The sequence below is a fragment of the Caretta caretta genome, chromosome 10, assembly GCF_965140235.1.
Source record: "Caretta caretta isolate rCarCar2 chromosome 10, rCarCar1.hap1, whole genome shotgun sequence".
Lineage (NCBI taxonomy): Eukaryota > Metazoa > Chordata > Testudines > Cheloniidae > Caretta > Caretta caretta.
In genome coordinates this window covers 11,090,714-11,110,204 of record NC_134215.1, presented here as the reverse complement: position 1 = coordinate 11,110,204, position 19,491 = coordinate 11,090,714, and the positions used below count along the sequence as shown (strand labels likewise).

General features: G+C 44.3%; 1 protein-coding gene across 3 annotated transcripts in view; it reads right to left on the bottom strand.

Annotated features, from left to right (window-relative positions):
- Positions 1 to 19,131, bottom strand: part of CARD11 (caspase recruitment domain family member 11) — a 72,697-nt gene extending 53,566 nt beyond the window's left edge. Inside the window, exon 1 of one of the 3 annotated variants that reach the window (XM_075132672.1) lies at positions 18,572 to 19,131. In XM_075132672.1, the coding sequence (XP_074988773.1) occupies positions 18,572 to 18,584 (13 nt within the window). In that variant the 5' untranslated portion in view covers positions 18,585 to 19,131. Of the gene's footprint in view, positions 1 to 2,315; positions 2,382 to 18,571 lie in introns of those variants that run through there. The other 2 variants (XM_048867577.2, XM_075132673.1) reach the window with 2 other exon arrangements.
- Positions 19,132 to 19,491: the final 360 nt, after the last annotated feature.

Genomic DNA, 19,491 nt, shown 5'->3' with positions numbered 1-19,491 from the left:
AGCAGCTTGCGGTGATTTGGAGCTCCTGGGCACCCCCACTGCCCGTGGGGAGCTGTGTGGCACCCGCCCACGATGGCTGGGAGCTCCCGGGGGCCTTGCCACCCGTTGTTTGCCAGGGACTACGGGGCACCCCCACCGCGAACAGCAGCTGGCTACGGGGGCGGGGGGAGGAGGGAACCCTGCAGCTTCCAGTTGCCGCAGGCTCAAGTCACGGAGGTCTCTGGAAGTCATGGATTCTGTGACTTCTGTGACAAAATTGTAACCCTACTTATTGTATATATTTGTGTGTGTGTGTTCGTCTCCATCATAAACTAGCACATAACTCTGGTACAGTGAGCCTTGGCTCATGATTAAGTTGAATTGACAGAGCTGTGTGGGAACCAAGGTTGGGACAGAGGTTCATTCCCACATTAGCAAAAGCTCCCACTGCCCTTGCGTGCATTATAGCCGGTTTTCACCAGTGCTATTAGCATCTCCCTTTTATGAGTACAAATAGATAAATATTAAGAGAGAAAGAAATGTAATTGTACCATATACAATTATCATAGGTGTTATTTACTTAAGTTTTGGCTTATTGTAAACCCATATGTTACCTGGATTAGAACATGCATCCACAAAATTCAAACTTGCAATGTTTCTCTCATCCAGTGAGGTCAATGGGATTCTTGTTGAAAGTACAGTATTCTGTCATTTCCAAACAACCAATTCATGACATGGAATGTCTGAGAGTCAGGACCAGATTGTCTCATTTTCCAGGAAGTGTCCAAATTCAGCAAGAAATAAGCACAAACTCATGTGACATTCCAATGAGCAGAAAGGCCCAAATTTTCATCTGTTACATTCATGTAATTCCGCTGTCTTCATCTTGACCCAGATAAATTCATGAATAATACTTTACTCAAAAGACTGTAGGAGATCCAGTAACACCATACTGTTAGGAATGTACTGTCACACTCCTGCTCACAAATGAGAGTACTACACTGTGGCTAGACAAAATACAAGAAATATGAGATATGAACAAGTGACAAGCTGACTGACAGTTTCAGCAGACAGATGGATCTTCGCAGACCTACTACTCCCAACACGTAAGGCAATATAAGACACAAAACCTCACCACTAAAATAAAATATCACAATACAACAATTCTGTCCTTTCTTGGGAATATGACAGCTATTTCAAACATCTCAAGTGCACTATACACAGGTATAATGATTTGACACCTAGCTCTCTATATAGAATCAATTACTTGTATGTTTACCAGCTAACTGTTTACCATTGAATTTGTCGTCCCAAAAACCGCTCAGCATCCTATGACCAATGGTTGTTAACATCTGTGTCCTACTTCTTGAACCTCAGATATATAGTATTCACCTAACTACTTATTCAATTTTGTACCTCCCTGTAATTAATGCCTTCGAAATGCCAACAGTTGTAATGTAAAGACTACTCTTTGGTGCACCATCCATTAATGTACTAGTCCAGGTGCTCACAACTTTCTTTCTCAGATCTACCTGAAGAATGAAGTAAATGCCATACATAACACAGGCATCAGGTATCTTTCCAAGCCAGAATCATTGGGCCAAATGATGGGATATGATGCTGTGCTACAACTTAGCAGAGGGTGCACTAGCCTCTGGGGGGCACATACTTACTCAACTGGTGATAGGCTCCATTCTCAGTCATGAAGCTCCTTGGAAATGCCTCTTGATGGGCAGTGCCAATGTTCCTCAGACTGCCTTTATGGTATCCCTGGCTTAAAGCCGGTAGTGCCATGAGCTCTTCCCAGCCAGCGAAGCACAAACCACACACAGAAATCTGGATGTCACTTGGCAAGGAAAGTTACCCAACAGATAAAATGCAACACTGCTGAGGAAAGACAATGCCCTGCTAGGAGTGAGAAGCAGCTCCTGGCAGGTTACCTGCTGTTCTGCTGGTTAGAAAGCTGTGCCTTTCATATAGAACTGGCTGAATCTTTTAAATAAGTTTCATCTCATTAAACTGGCTTCCCCTCGTTGTGACCCCCTCTGATCCCCTCTCCTTCCTCTCGCTGTGCGTCCTGCCTTTTCACTTGCTGCTGCAGCGGGACTGTGTGACACAGCTCCGGAAGCGCACACCCACCATCCTCTCTCAGAAATGCTGTGTCTATATATAGCGGGTGGAGAGGTGTTGGGGGCTGCCTCACTTCCCCATTTCTTCTAAACAGAGGCTGTGGGTGACTTTAAAACATGACACCTCTGTAGAGGGAAATCAAAGAGGAAGTGTCTCATGGAGATAGAGAGCTCTGCTCTGGATGTGATGGGGGAGACGGGTGTTACCTGAAGGCAGCCCTCTCTTCCGCAGACATTGCAACAGAGGTCCTTCTGCAGTGACATGTGCATCAGTGAAAGGGTGGGGAAAAGAGAGATGGAATGCACAAGATCACTCCCAGCCTGGGAGAACATTCCCTTGAGACAGCCTATTAGGGAAGCAGCATGATGAGCCCCACTGTAATGAACTCCTAACTCCTTAACAGGTGGGACTGTACTTTGTTCCTGTAAGCAACGTTCTCCATTAATCATTATCCCACTGCCAGGGAAAAGGAATAACAGCAATACTCGGGACCTTTATAGCAGGTCCTATAGCATCAAACATTACTGTTTGTGCTGTGCAGACATTACTTAGTTAAACAAATACCTTTGTGCTGCTTTACGCTGAAACTGTACACGTTGCTTTAGCCAAGGAGAATAAGATGAGGTACAAACTCCAGTATGGAAAAGTTGTTCCCAGAGGGACTAGTGAAACATGGCAATTCCACTTTCACCACAGAAGAGGCCAGTTTGTACAATTCAGAGTCAAGCTGCATCACTGATGAAGAGTGGAGAAGCCAAGAACTGAATGAGTCAGAAATCTAACTACCTTCTTCTCCTAAGAGAATGTGGTCATCATGAGGAGCAGTATGGGGAAACCCAGGATGAAGGAGTACTATTGACTGAATTCCCCTTTCTCACCATAGGAAAGGAGCAGTTAGGAACTGCCAGATCAGATCAGAACAGTGCTCCATCTACATGCATATCCTGTTTCTGAGAGTGGCCAGTACCAGTAAAACACCCTTTCTGGACAATACTGTAAAAACATGACAGGGGGTGCGGGTGGAAGAATCCTAATCCCAAGTATTTAGAGAGACTTTTTTTTAAAGGCACGGTACCAGAGTATCATTTGGGCCCTTAAAAATTTCCCCTTTTGTATTTGGTTTCTCTCCTGAAACATGAGGAACAACAATACTTACCCATGTTTCTTCTAGCTCGTGGAACTGAAGAGATTGCAGGTACAAGTTATACGCCTCACTATCTCATTTCACCCACTACCAAGGGTTAATTATGATTTATGCAAAAGAGCTATTCGCTTTCATTAAACATGTTGCCTTTGAGATCCATTGATGGTCACCTTCTTCTTGTAATCTGAGAATGGGTAAATAATTCCCACACTTGAGGACTGAATTCTTTCAGCTCTCACCTCTACTCAAGAGCCTTAGGACTAGATTTTTTATTTTTTTTTCAACAAGCTCAGAACCCACAATCAAGATCATATTTTGCAAAGAACTCAGCTGCCATGTAAGCAGCAAAATAATGGCTGGTGTGACCCAGGGACCCCTTGGTGTCAATTGGCAGAGGACATAAGGGATGCATAGGAGTTTACAGGGATAGCCTGGTTCTGATATCTACATAATAGTGCATCAAAGGGTGGGATGTGAGGTCTCTACCGACAGCTAGTAACACACTGGTTGTCCTAATCATTGCAAGACGTATGTATGGATATTTAAGCAGCTATGTGTCTACACTGAAAATGATATTCTTAAGGTATGTAAGTCATAAGACAGCTCCCCAGAAGATGACAAACAGGTTTGCATCAGGCAGGGGGTAGTAGACACTTCTCTCTCTGGCTGATCATTGTGTGACTTGCAGTTTAATCTTGGCTGGAAAATGCTGCAAAGACTTTAGATGGGCTAAACTTCACTAGACAGGAGAGTATATCAGCAATTAAGTCTTTGTGTATCATGATGTTATTTTACATGTAACCTTTTGTTTTCAACACTTTGACTTGCTGCTTCTCAAATCTCTAAGCTTTGTTAAATAAACTTTTACTTGTTTTCACTTCAACCATATTTATGTGCTATGTGTTAAATAGAGCAGTGATCTGAAGGTAAACTGGTGCACAATACTTCTTTGGGAGCAGCTAATCTGTGAATACTGTGAGTGTTCAGTGGAACAGGAGCTAGACACTCCAGGGTGGATGCTCAGAGGGCTCAGGGGTTGGAGTGTGCTGATCACTAACCCGCAGAGGGAATGTGGGGCCTGCACACGTCTCGAGGGGAATGCTTGTGTTGCCGGTGGAGTTGGGGAGCTGACTCCTGGTAGGCACAAACAAGAATTCCTCATGCTAATGGCAGGTGGTGGTGGGGTGCCTCACAACCCTAGATGCCCTCGGGAAATATCACAGCTGGACTTTTGAAAGACCTAGCCCAGATGGTGAGGAAATCTGGTCCTATGTGTCACAATGGGTGGGAGCTGCTGGGTACCAAGCCCTTCAAAAAATCTGTCCCTTATTTAGGTTCCTAAATTGCCTGAGCTCTTTGAAAATCTTGGCTCAGTTATAGATGCTGAGCACTTGAAAATCTGTCCCTTAAAGCCTTCTTCAGATGTTCGCTTTGCATGAATAGGATGCGGCTATTGAGCACTTCTTGCATACAAAGCTTGCTGGGAGTAGTAGTTTATAGTTCTGGTTTGCTGACACCATATAAACTCTACACTACTACAGAAAAACTACAGATTCCAAGAGGAAGACACTTGGCACCATGAATCAATGCTTATGTGTGGTAATATTTAATCCTTGGGAACCCAAGACATAGACAGTCTACTGGTGAGTAGATGGTGGTAATCATTGTCAGTGGACCAGTCTAAAGTCTTTTTCAACATATTATCTCCCATCACAAACAAACTTTTGAGAGTTAGATTAATATTTACATCCTGAACCCTTCAAAAAATCAAAAAGGTTCTTTCCCCTCTTCTCAGCAACACTGCTTTCTGAGAAGAGCAAACTGAATTGTTTTCTTGCATTAAAAAATTAATATAGTGTAATAACTACATGGTTTCAGAGTAGACTCTCCTTCCATCATTATTTGTTCTATTTATCTTCCTTGTGAAAGCCGGTAAGTTTCATCTTTGCAGACGCTCTACTGCTGACTCAGCTGGCTGAGCCTAAATGCAAAAAAAAAAAAAAAAAGGGGGGGGGGACTACTTAAAAAAGGGTCAATGATTTTATTTTCTCATCATAAATATGAAATTTAATTAGCAGCTCACTGCTAATGAAGTCACCATGGAAAATGAGGTGACAGGCAAGCATAAAACACAACTGTGATGCAGCAGCCAATTTAACTCCTGCTTTGCCCTGCCAGAATTTCAGCTCTTCTAAGGCTGTTGTGCCCCATTTTTCTTTACTGGGAAAGATTCTCTATCCTTGTGGTAGCAATCACTCCAGTGTGAAACAGCAACATAAACAGTGCAGAAGAGGAGCACAGGGGGGCTTACCAGAGTCCTACAAAATATATAGAAACCTAGTGTCCCTCACAAGAGTCTTCAGCCCACATCCAGGCCTCCGTGGGCTGTGCACCTTTCCCTCTGGGCTTACCATGTCTCTAGCTCCCATAGCTCCAGAGGGAAAGGAGGTTGTGTGAAGGGGTAGGGTTCCAGAACTCGGGCTCCAGCCTGAGCCTGAATGTCCATACTGCAATTGCCTGAGCCAGCTGACACGGGCCTAAGACATACCCTAAGAGCAAGGGGCTTGTTCCTAGGAGTGTGTGTACGTGTGTTATTCTGCCAGCTCCTCTGACGCAGCTCCTGAGCAGCAGAAGACAGAAGTTCTTGCAACTGGGTCTGTGTATCAGTGTGTGTGTAAGGGGGAACAAGTGTGCCAGGTTCCTGCACAATCACACAGCCACAGCTGCCTAAGGTAAGTTCAGAGCAAGGATGCACAGGTCCTTTTTGCCGTAGTGGAGGAGCACAAATTGCCAAAAAAAACCCCCAAACAACCCTGTACAGAGTCATCACTGAAAAGCGGGGAAGCACTGTGGGAGAACACTGGGAGAGCTGAGTGAACCAGTGCAACCACAAAATCTGCACTTCCCACCTACTCTATCAGTAAAAGGTTGGAAATGAATTGGTGGGGGTGGAAATGTTCACAGGAGCTGCCCGGGCTAGTGCAAGTGAAATGATTTCTGGACTATTTGGGAAGCATTTGGAGCAATGCTGTGGGTGGGCAAGAGTACTGCTGGTACTTGAACTAGCTGTAAATGACAACCTTTTCTCATTGTTGTATGCAGTGTTGTTGTAACCATGTTGGTCCCAGGATATGAGAGAGACAAGGTGGGTGACGTAATATCTTTTATTGGACCCACTTTTGTTGGTGAGAGAGAGACAGAGTCGAAAGCGTGTCTCTCTCTCCAACAGAAGTTGGTCCAACAAAAGATATTACCCCACCCACTTTGTCTCTCTAATATTTTCTAAAGTAGATGGGCCTTAACAGCACTGGCCCTGGTTACTATTTAATTCTTAAAAAGAAAAGGAGGACTTGTGGCACCTTAGAGACTAACCAATTTATTTGAGCATAAGCTTTTGTGAGCTACAGTTGCATCCGATGAAGTGAGCTGTAGCTCACGAAAGCTCATGCTCAAATAAATTGGTTAGTCTCTAAGGTGCCACAAGTTCTCCTTTTCTTTTTAAGAATTCAGACTAACACGGCTGTTACTCTGAAACCTATTTAATTCTTCTGGCTTCATTGCTGAGACTTCAGGGCAGGGCTTGAAATCCTGAAAGATGCAGGAATGAGGTTGCATACAAAACAGTTTGCCTGCCAATGTGACATACCCAGTGGCTAAGAACCAGCAGCATTCTACCCAGTGTGGAACTGCTACAGAGATGGCTCGGGGCTGCTGAGGATTTTCCAGATGAAACAGGATCTTGTCGTCCTCAGCGTGGCCTAAAGGCAGGGAGTTTACATCTCTGATGTTTGTTTGGAAAAGTAAGAGCTTTGTAATGCTGGCCCAGGAAAGTGCCAGGTGCTGATACCTGACTGCTGGCAAAGCCTCTCAGATCAAATCAAGCTCACTGGGTGTTCGCACAGCACTTTTCAATGGAGGATCACAGAGCATTTTACAAACATCATTTAACTCTCACAACACCTCCATGGGGCACATAAGTATCATTATGCGCACTTTACATTTGGGTAGACAGAGGAACACCGTGAATTGGCGGCAGAGCCAGGAATGCATCCAGGAATTCTGATGCCCAGTTGCCCTACTCTAACCACTGCACTGCCCTCCATTTCTCATCATAGATTTTTTCCCCAGCTGAGATTGCAGCCCCTATTTATACCCTGACGAAGAACAGTGAACAACAACTCAGATTCTGGATTTTATTCTCACCCTCCTCCCTGCAGACAGTAGCTGAAGCTGGATCTGAGCAGGTAAAAAATAAAGAAAACACCTGCCCTATTTTGGCATTCTGGCTACTTCTATTTCCTGTAATTAACCCTGTCTCTTTTTGTAGCCTGCCTGTTCAGAATTACTTCTTACCAGCTGAGGATGTTGGGGGAGAGAGGGCTGGAAGAGTGATAACACACCAGGAATAATGAAAATGGAGTTAGCAAAGATAGAGGTGACTTTTCAGGTTTCCACTCACCAGCAGTGATTAATATGAAGCTTTTACATGCTAATGTTTTCCTGCCTTCTGCCAGTAATAAATAACCAATATGCTTTAATACCTAGTTATTATTCATCCCTTTCAGATATTTGGATTTTGATTCTTTGCTGCAGCTCAATCACATTGAATTTCTTTAACCGGGACAGCTCCATTAAGGCGCCTCTCCAAGGACATCCTGGCAGGGCTGGTAACAGTAATGGATAACATGGCACATGAAAGAGAGGAAAACTACAACACAAAATATTACTAGCCATGGGGAAACATAAGAGAAAACTCCAACATACACAAAACTACATTTAAAGTAATGTTAGGCATGTAACACAAGCCAATACAACGAGAAAACGCACAATTACGCCTGACACTCCATTCTTAACTTGCTCTGTAATGTCTGGGCACTACAGCAAATAAGTTATGCTACTTAATCACTGTTTGACATCCTTACACTACCCTAATATAATGTGGTGAGTTAAGAAAGCAATAGCACCATTAACTATGAATTTCCTTGGGTTTTTCTTTTAACTCATCTGTCACAACTTTAACTTTTGTGTGTTAATTTTTTTGGTCTTTTCAGAGGTTTTTTATAGAAGAAACGAAGGGTAATGTTATCAAAAGCACTTGAGTGACTTAGAAGTCTCAATCCCACTTTCAAAATTTTAGGTGCTTAACTCCCATTGGGATTTTCATTAAAATAAATGGGACTTTAGGGTGACCATATTTCAGGTTTCCGAAAAGAGGACACTGTCGGGGAGGGGCGAAGGGATCTGGAGGAGAGTACATTTGGGGGAGCTGGAGATGATACGTGCAGCAGGGGTACTCACTGGAGGTGGTGGTGGGGGACAGCGTCACTCCCTGTCATGGTGGCAGGGCAGCTGGCGCAAGTCCAGGATGCAGCAACAGCTGTCAGCCAGTGCCTCTCTGCAGGCCCCTACCCTGGGCTAGGAGCTGGGGCCTGGGTAGGCAGGATCTGCCAGCTGTGGCTGCAGAGGAATGGACCAATCAGCTGTCAATGCAGGGAAGGGACCCATCAGGAAGCGGACCAATTGGGGCTCTTTCTGAGCTGCAGCATCTGGCTCTAAAAAAGTCCTGGACATTGCTTGTTATTTGAATAATCCTCCCAGACAGAGGATGGAGGCTCAAAAAAGAGGCAATGTCCAGGAAAACTCAGTGTATGGTAACCCTGCTTATGAGCCTAAGCCACTTAGGTGCTTTTGAAATTTTTATCCCAAACAACATTCATAATCATAAAAAGCTGATGAATGGACATTCATTTCTAGGATACATGCTCTGCAGTAATCTGCCAATATACCCCAATCCTAACTGGCAAAACTTCTACTATACCAGTGCTGAGGAGACCTTGGGAAAATTCAAATTAAATTTGGCAGCTTCAAATATAGGTAAGAGTATGCTTATAACATTTTCAGATGATACCAAATGCGGGAGGGAGAGAGGGAAAGGGTGGGAAAGGGTTGCAAACACTTTGGAGAACAGGATTAGAATTAAAAATGACTTTGAGAATTGGTCTGAATTCAACAAAATGAAATTCAGTAAAGACAAGTGCTAAGCGTGTTCCAGATGAATGGAAGAAATTGAAAACAATACTATTGATGAAGAAAGGTGATACAAAAGAACTGAGCAACTACTGTCTGATCACACTCCTCTCACAAGTGTCTTAAGTCTTCACCCGTGTCATACTCAATCAGATTAAGCAGGATCTTGAAATGCACAAAAGCAGAGAACAAGCTGGTTTCCGCTAAGGGTATTCAACAATTGATCACATCCACTCATTTGAAGGGGAATGCAGTAGGAGGAGAAAGGCAGGGTGGCCAAGTTTCAACAAAATAAAGATTTCCCTACTGGACGATGAACTGCCCATTAAGAAGAGGAAAGAACTGTTTAACTCCACTGTTCTGCCAGCAATGATATACGGAGCAGAAAGCTGGTCAATGACAAAAGCAGAGGAAGAAAAATTCACTATCACCCAGAGAGCAATGGAAAGGCGAATGCGTAAGATATAGCTCCGTGATCATATACCGAATGAGGAGATCAGAAGGCATACAGAGGTGAACAATGTAGTGCAGGCGATGTACGATGCAAAGTGAAGGGGGGTGTGTCATGTAGTCCGCAGGCAAGACAATAGGTGGACAACCCGCATCAGTGACTGGATCTCCAGAGACCACAAGCGACTGATGGGCAGACCGAAAATGCACTGGGCTGATCCCATGACAAAACTCTTTGGCCAGAAATGGAAAGAACATGCTTGCAACAAAATAGAATGGTGTGGCATTGACTTGCATTCGTAGAGGGACAGACGAGGACAAGCCAGACAAAGGTGACAAATGCAAAATACTTCACTTAGGAAGGAAAAATCAAAATGGGCAACTACAAAATGGGGAATAACTGTAAGACTGCTGAAAAGGATCTGGGGTTATAGTGGATCACAAATTGAATAAGAGTCAACAATGTGATAGAGGTGCACGGCTAATATCATTTTGGGATGCATTACCAGAAGTGTCGTAGGTAAGACACGGGAGGTAATTGTCTTGCTCTACTCAGCACTGGTACATAGCTGGAGCACCAGAGCCAAGGCCAGACACCAGCTGGCCTCAGCTGGAGCACTGTGTCCAATACTGGGCACCACACTTCAGGAAAGATGTGGAGAGTCCAGAGGAGAGCAACAAAAAAGATAAAAGATTTAGAAAAAAAATCTATGTGAGGAATGGTTGAAAAAACTGGGCATGTTTAGTCTTGGGAAAAGATGATGGAGAGACAGGGATCTGATAACAGTCTTTCCATATGTTAAGGGCTGTTAGAAAGAGGATGGTAATCAATTGTTCTCCATGTCCACTAAGATAGGACAAGAAGTAATGGGCTTAATCTGCCACAAGGGAGATTTAGGTTAAATATTAGGGAAAACTTTCTAATTCTGAAGGTATTTAAGTTCTGGAATAGGCTTCTAAAGGAGGTTGTGGATTCCTCATCACTGGAGGTTTTTAAGCAGGAGTTGGACGAACACCTGTCAGGGATGGTCTAGGTTCACTTGGTCCTGCCTCAGCCCAGGGGCTGGACGTGATGACTCCTAACCCTACGTTTCTATGATTCTATCAGTATTCATAAATTCAACCTTTTCTTCTTCTCACAAATCAATAATGGGCCCATTAAAAACAAAATTCAGATATATATGAAATTCAGGCAGGTGAAACCTAGATATCGGAAAAAGAAACAGAAACAAAGAATGTTTACAATTTGTCAACTTTTATCCAAATTGGAATTCTATCCCTTGCTTGCTTCCAATAGCTAATGTTTCAAATGTAGGCCCAGGATCCCATATAGGTTTAGTGACACCTGTAATTTAACAGGCTCAAAAGCCATTTTTCTGATGATGTCCCTGAAACAGCTTCAGGTTGACACACTATCAGGTTGTGACTTAGCATCAATGCCATGATGATACAACTTTGAGTCATTGTGGCTTCCACATTATAGAAAAAAGGTCGGAACCTGTTGCCAGAGCTTTCTGACAACTTGCCAGCCTCCAAAGTGATGGTTAAAATTACCAGCATTTCTGCCCAGACTGTCAGCCATGAATATCATTTTCTGATTGCTTTCTTCAAGTGGAGAGTTCAACCTATCTTCAACAGTAATGCACATAAAAGGCCAGCAGATTCTCACACCTGCGCAACACCCCTGAATTCACTGGCATTGCATGTCCATAACTGTCAGCAGCATTTAACCAGGAGCTCCTACTGTCATTAGCCCCAACAAGCACAGGGGAGTCATACAAACACCAACATGTACAACAACACTCCAAGTGGAGATGCCTCAGAAGTCCCATCCTCCCTTCTGACCAGAGAGTTTCAGGTAAAAATAAACTGATTCAGTGTTTCCAGCCCTATAGGAAACATAAGGCCCCTTTATTTCTTCTAACAATCAAAGCAAAAGAAAAAGAAAAGCACCCCCTTTCTGACTTGAGACAAGAGTTTAAATATTTAATGTTTCATATTGCACCAACATCTTTCATAGCAAAGGCTGCACAAAGAAGCACAACTCTCCCAGGTCACCAGTGAAATGAGTTTGATAATCTCAACAAAGTGGATCTTTGGGTTTGCTACAAAGCCATTAGAGATTGATGGAACTGCAAATCTTTGCTCAGGAGACGCCAATAAATAGAAACTGCAGTGTGGGAGCGAGGTCTGGAATGGAAGAGTTCGTTCTTGTTCAGGACTAAGGTGCAGCGGTAGAGTTTTGGAAGAACCCATAGAGTGCTGCAAGTAGAAAGTAAATAATCCTATTTAAAACACACACACAGTAAAGTGACTTCAGGTGTTTTCCCAGCTTACTTATGCTCAGGATTCAGAATTCACAGAGGGAAATATTTTAAGAGTTTCTTCATGGTTATTTCTAATTTTTATGGAAATGGCTCTTCTGCTTAGGTGTAGAAACAATATCCGGAAACCCATTAAGCAAACCCATAGCCATTAACCAATCTAGCATTGCACATACTGATATCTGTTACAATGATCATTATGTAGAAGGATTTTATGTATCACATATCAATTTTTCAGAATTAGTTTATGAACATATGTCCACAACATACTCACAAAACAAAAGGGAAACAATCTGTTAACTGCTAATTGCATCCATGTACATACTACCACCATATAGCCTATTCCAGCATTCACAGAGCAAATATCCTATTCTATCCACATTAATGAGGAAAACTTAATCACCAATGAAGGACCCGATCCAGTGCCCACTGAGGTCAATGGGAGTCTTCCCACTGACTTCAATGAAGTTTTGATCAGGTCCAAAGACTGTTTTTCTAACACTGATAAGGAACCTTCATGCTTATGAATTTTCTCACAACTCACCCAATTTACTTTAAAATGTTACTATTTAGGAGGGCTCACAGAACAGCGTGATATTCATGCAGAGAGAAAGTATATTTGACTCTGCCAAACCAGACATTAGACACCAGAATCCAAGCATCTGTCATCGCTATACTTATTTACTTTACACAGAGATTCAGTCACCGAAGAAACAAGTATTAAGCCTATAGTAATTTTTTACAGAACTAAACTAAAAATTTAAACTAAAAAGTCTTTAAACTAAAACATGTAGTTTGTCATTTCTGATAGACTTTCAGGGATGTTTGACACAGTCCTCTTTCCTGTTGAGTTGCTACACAGACCCATCACAGCTGATTACATTGGAAAGCAATGCAACATACAGCAGTGAAAGCAGATGAGGTTTAGTGGGGCTTTCACAAGAACTAGCCCTCTGCCACACTTGCACAGGAACTACATACATTATGCCCAGCTGTTAATGATGCTATTCGTTCTTTACTTTCATGAGCTTTGCAAAATTTACTAGTTTTTTTTGTATAAAAATGGAAGAGCCCTATCTGCCAGTGATTTTAAAGGCAAAACTCCCCACCAATTTCAGTAGATAGTTTTGCATGTGGACTGATGGCAGGATATGGCCCCCACTAAATTTTGTCTCTTCTGGAATCCAAATATTTGGCAGGAGAATGTGGAGTGGAAGAGACGTCTAGATTTAAAGTAAAATCCGAAAACCACTTTTAACTTCAACTGAAGTCATTGTGACAATCCTCCAGAAAGAAGTAATTCACCAACTACATTTAGGACACGTCCTATGTGAAATGGGTATAACCCAGTTCTGCCAAAGCTGCAATTTAAATGGACTGACATTGTTTTCCCTTTTTGTCTGCAAGGGGCAAAAGTGAGGGGGGGCCAAGAGGAGAGAAAAAAGTGACTGAGGAAGCTAGAACAGACACACTTTTTATTACCTTGTTGGATCTGTGCCACAGACAGCAATCATATAAATCTTATGGCGACCATTATAACTCCTGAGCCGTTGAACAAATCACAAGCAGAAAGGTTACTCTCCTGAAAATATTCACCTCCATTAAAACTACTGACCCAGAGAGGAGGGTGAAGGCAGCATTTCTGAGGAAACGTTGGGGCGGGGGAGATGGAAGCTGTTTTACGTGCACACTTGTAAAAATCCATCATCTGTACTGAAAATAAACTTATTCTTTTCCTTGTTTCCTTTTTTAAAAGTACAGGCACTGTACCCTCAGCAATGAAGGCAGCACTCTATCAGCCCAGTTCAGCTTCTGCGGAAGTCAGTGGGCAAAGCTCCTATGGGCTGCCAGGGAAAAGTCAAATGGAGAACTTTATTAACTGTTTGATTTACGGAAACACTTTTTGTCAGTTCCTGGTGTGTTTTCATAAATTCATCAAAACTCTTGACACTGGAGCATGGAGCATCACATTCTGGGGGTGAAATTCTCCTCTCTGTTACACTGTGGGAATGCTACTGACATCAATAGAGTTGCACTGGCAAAACCATGGAGAATTTGGCCCAAGATTTATGTTAAAACCAATAAAGGGCTTGATCTTACATTCCTTGCGCGCCCAAGGAGTTTGGGATGCATAAGGAGTCAGGATTGGGCCCAAAATGTGCTAAAAGTCTGTTAAAGCAAAAATTCAATATAGTTTTTTTATTATAAACAGTACACTGGAAATAGCACATTTGCTGTTTTTGCAGCATTGGAGATTGTCTACAGAGGGGGCTGGCGGACTCTTGAAGTTCTCACAAAATGCCTTGGAAGCTCGTCCCAGAAAACACCAGGCTCCAAAGGGGATGAATTTGTACATAATTCAGACAAAATAAGGTCTGGTCTACACTACGGATCTAAACCAGTATAACTGCATCACTCAGGGGTGCGAAAAATCCACACCCCAGAGTGATGTAGTATATTGACCTAACCCCCAGTGTAGACAGCGCTATGTCGGTGGAAGAGCTTCTTCTGTCAATATAGCGACTGCCCCTCGGGGAGGTGGATAAACTGCGTCCATGGGCGAACTCTCTCCCGTCGACAACTGCACCAATGCAGCATGTTAAATGTAGACCTGCCCTAAGCATTTAAAAAACTGTTATTTGCTTTTTAACAGGAGTCATAATTTGCCCGAGTAGCAAAATGAAGATTCAGAGAAAAACTATCTAAACCCCTCATTTTCATAAGTGGTCCCAATTGCCATGCTGCTTTCCCTTGGCTATAAACTGGCAACAGCTCTTGGCCACTAAAGTTAAATTAGTTGGGAGAGTTTGTTCAATGAAGGGTCCAAATTTAGTTGCTGCAAATCAGAATGGTGATAAATTGACAGAGGTGCATGGATGAAGACTGTACTGTTTCCACATACATTATAGGGTTTGTTATTTGCTTAGTTCAGGGCCATCTCTTACTGGAGACAGCGACATGAAAACATCTTGGAGTCAAAGACTTATGTCCTGATTCTCCATTCTGGAGTAACTGTTCTCAGTGCAGTGGAAGGGAAGGCAAAGTGGCTTTAACCTTTAGACCTATATTGGAGCAGACCGAGGAAAAGCTAGGGGTTAAGAGAAGTTGCCCATGCAAATTCAAAACTTCTACTAGCTACAATGACAAAGAGCCCACCTCAGACCCCTCCTGGTAATTAATGAAGCCACTGTAAGTAAGCTCATGAACTGAATAACAGCCAAGACATTGTTGCCCTGGGGAGAGATTTTCAAAGGCCAGTTACTTATCAGGTGTCCCAGCCTGCAACTTGGTGCAGTGAGAGGGAAATGCTCTGAAACGGGAGGTCTGATTACCTATGGCGATTGTATTGTAGTCCCACAATCCTTGCAGGAGGACATAATGAAAGGGTACACGAGACATGCCAGGGCCTCACAAAATGTCAGGTGTGGTGACCCAGCACACAGAAGAACCTCAAATGCCAGGTGGAATCATGCAGAATGACGAAAATGGTGCAACTGAAAGCGTGGGGTGGGGTGGGGGGAGAAGAAGGAGGAGCAAGGGGAGCTACTAAGACTGGGGAAGGGAAGGGAGCTGGCTCCAGGCTGGGAAGAGGCTTCCTGGTAGTTCCTACAGCCTTTCCTCTGTGGTTGGTGCTCAGTGCCCCCTGAGCTCCAACACACGTTTCTTAGCTACTGGCCCCCTGCCGCCCTGCTCAGGTGCTGGTGCCCTGTGCTGTTCCCCACCCCAGCACCTGATGCATGTTTTCCTGCCCCTCCCCCATGCTGGGCTTCTCCACCAGGACCCACTGTGGCTAGTGTCTGAAAGATAGGCTCGGGCTGGGCTGGGGAGTCGTACCTGCTCCCTGGTGGCCAACCTGATCTTGTGTACCTTGGTGGCCACTCCAGCCCCTCCTTCTGGTCCCCCTCTTGTCTGCATGAGATATTGTGGGGGTGGAAAACATCGGGGGCAGAAAGATAGATCCACACCCCCAATATTTTCACTGTGGGGGCACTAATCCTCCCCCTCCCCAGTGCCCCGACTCAAAGTACTTTTCATGCCCACAAAACTAGCCAACAGACCATGAGATATAATAGCATGAGCTGGAGGGAGAAAGGCTCCCAGATAGCCGATTGCTTGTGATAATATTCTCAACTTGTAGAAATTCTACTTCTCAATAGGCCCACAAGTCAACAGGTGATAGAAAAATTAGACTGCAGTTGTTTCAGCATTCCGGAAGGAATGGTCACTCACAAAAGGCCATAGATTGCCAGCTCTGCATCCCTGAAACTCTTGGGATGCTGTCACATTTCAAGCATGCTATTTGCAGCCCCCCTCCCCCCGCCCCCCGCCATCCACAAGATTTTACTTTAAATCTAGACATCTGAGAGAGCAGGACAGAGTGCTAGAAGAATTCCAGAACATAAAGACCCCTTGTTACTTCTGCTGGGATACGGGGCAATTTCCTTGCTTTACCTGAGAAATCTGAAATCAGAACAACACCGCCAGCCCTGGAAGTAAATCTTCATCTTAAATGGCGCTGGTTTAAGGATGTGAGGGTGTGAGATGTCAAATCTAAGAAGTCTCAGGCCTTACTTTTAAGTGTCACAATCCAGTCCAAAACGTATCCAAACTTAAACCAGGACATAATATCAGCTGTTGTCACTGGATGTACTTTTACCCCAATATCCTACATGTTTGAGATGGATCAAAATTCTCAGTACATGAGAAACAGGGAGCCTCTTCAGCTGTTTCTAACCCCTGCTGAATTGTTGTGAGGTTCTGGTAGCAATCACACCTTAGCCTTAATGGAGAGACACACACTTATCGGACTCTACATCTTTGGGATTTGATAATCCAAGAGAATCGACAGGACAACCTCCTCCTCAAGGCTCAGAAAGTCCTGAGCAGAACCTTTGCAGTCAGGCAGAGGGAACAGTGTAATTGTTTTCTCTGTTTTAATTAAGTTCCTTGTCCAGCTTTTGAAGCACATATCTCATTCTATGATTCTTTACCATTCTCCAAGGACATTTTGGACCAAACCATTCCCTTTCTCTGCCCACCCTCACTCCCCTCACTGCTCTGCTCATACAGCCTGCAATGGAAGGGGAAAGCACAGATATCGCAGTACTTCCTCCAAATTTCCTGCAGGCACCACTGGGGGATACAAAGGCCGGGAGGCAGCAGAGAGCTGGACCGCCCAGGTGGGCTCCGGTCCAGTATGGTAGCACCAGGAGTGAAAGGGAAGAAATGGACAAAGAAAAACTGGGGGAGAAGAGCAAATAGGAACATGGGGGAGACAGGGATACATGGGGGAAGGGCTGGGCCAGAACTTGGGGAGCAATGGGAGGACAGAAAAACTGGGAGGGGTGAGGGGAGAGATAGGAACTGTGGGAAGAGGAGAACACTTGCAGCAGGAGAGAATGGGTCCTTTTCAGAGGAGGCCGTATATATGTGCAAACATGCATGGAGAGGAAGCAATGTGCATATAAAGGGAGATACAAGGAGGCTCTGTGCTTGACAGTCAGACAGTGTGGGGAAGGGGGAGGCTGTCTGTTGTGTATTAGTGAGAGAGTTGGAAGAAACCTGCATAGGCATGTGTGTGTGAGTGAGTGAGAGAGAGAGAGAGAGATGGGGAGATTTTAAGGGGGCTGGGGAGCTTTTGAAACAAATCCTCCAAGTGTGGACAGGTGCAAAGGGAGGCAGCATGTGTTTGAAAGGGTAATTTTGGGGTAAAGCAAGAGCAGTGCACAAGACTGATTTTGCAGGGCAGGCAGCCCTATGTGTGAGAGAGATTTTGGGGAGAGGAAGTGGAGAGAGACTAGAGGAGGGGAAGAACAAAGAGATGGGAAAGGGGAACAAGACAGAAAAGAACAAAATAATAGAGGGAGAGGGGAGAGAAATTAATAACTTGGGGGAAGAGGTACAGCCCACTGCAGAGGCTAAAAAAAGAGGAAGGTGATGGAGGAGGATGAAAGGAAAAATAGGAACAGTTGTCATACAATAAAGAAAATATGTTGGATGGAAAATAGACGTAAAAAGATGGCAGAAAAGATAAAAAACGATATATCAGGGTCAAAGAAAACAGAGTGGAAGAAATGAGAAGTACAACTATAAAGCAAGAAAACATTCAGAGTGGTTTTATTACTTAGAGGAAGCATAAATCCTCAAACAAGAGTTTTACAGAAAGGGGCAGGATGGATTGTACTGTGAGTGGGAACAGAAACTTCCCTATCGCCAGCCCTGCTCAATCAATCTCCTTCCCTCTTACCTATCCCCTAATTCTTCCTCCTGATCCCCCCAAAACATTTTGATTTGTGCTTGCACCTATGAATGCAACCTGCAATTTCTGTACATGCAAAGTGGAGCTAGACCTGCCGAGGGTGAGAAAGGAGCTCGCAGAAAGACTATCAAAGAAGTCTCCTGGGGGGGGGGGGGGCGGGGGGAAAGAGTGAAACTGAAAGCTGCAGTGATCAGAACCAAGTACCATCCCAGCCGACAATGGTGTGGAGCTGGTCTGGCAGGTGGCTGCTTTCCTTACCTTGGGCGCTCATGAGTGACCAGGCTCACTTGCTGTCCTGCTGCTGGGTGAAATTCAGTAGGTCATCTCCACACACTTGTCAGTATCCCTCTCCAGGAGCCCTAGAGAGGTGAACCATGCTCTGCATCTGCTGGGATGGAAGGGAATGGCAAGGGCCAGAGCCCTGCAGATAGCCAAGAGTCTAGGGAGAAGAGGGCTCTGGAATACAGGATGCAAGTGCACCAGTGTCAGAATGAGCAAGTGGCAAGACAGAAAGTAAGAAAAAGTGTGTCACAGGCTGGGAGGGGCGGAGAAGGAAAATGCAAAGACCTGACAGGAAACCAGACTCTATTAATCGGCACAAGGTTAAAAAAAAGAAAAAGAAAAGAAAAAAAAAAGAAGAAGAAGAGCTCTGCTCTGCAGTATAGGGACTGCTTGCAAAGGCTTCTGGACGCAGGTGGAAGCAGAGCCCAGAGGTGCGCACTGCAAGCAAACTCCAGCCTCTAAACCAGAAAGGGATTGGGCAGCCCAGCAGCAGCACAAGCACAAACTACAGCTTTCGGTGGAAGTATCAGATTGCCTCCCTGCCTCTTACGAGTCTGCTGCATCACCAGGGCGCAGAGTCTGCACAATCTGTTCCCCTTTGAGGCAAAGGCAGACATGGCAAATGCACATGTTACAGGTATTGCTCCTTTCCTAGCACAAGGTAATAGCCCTTCCCTGCCCACAGCCCACGCCAGCCAGAGAGGGGAAGGGAAAGGACGAATGGACACTTCAGCCTGCAGTGAAAAATAAAAGATTCAAGAGCAGCAGTTTCAGGTAGAGTTTGGGAGGTTCCAGCGTTTCCAAGTTCCAGAGGCTTCTCCAGGAGACATCCACCTTATTAGCTGCTTGTTCATTTTGTCGTTTTTAAACACGGGGAAGGGAGGGGGAATGTAAAT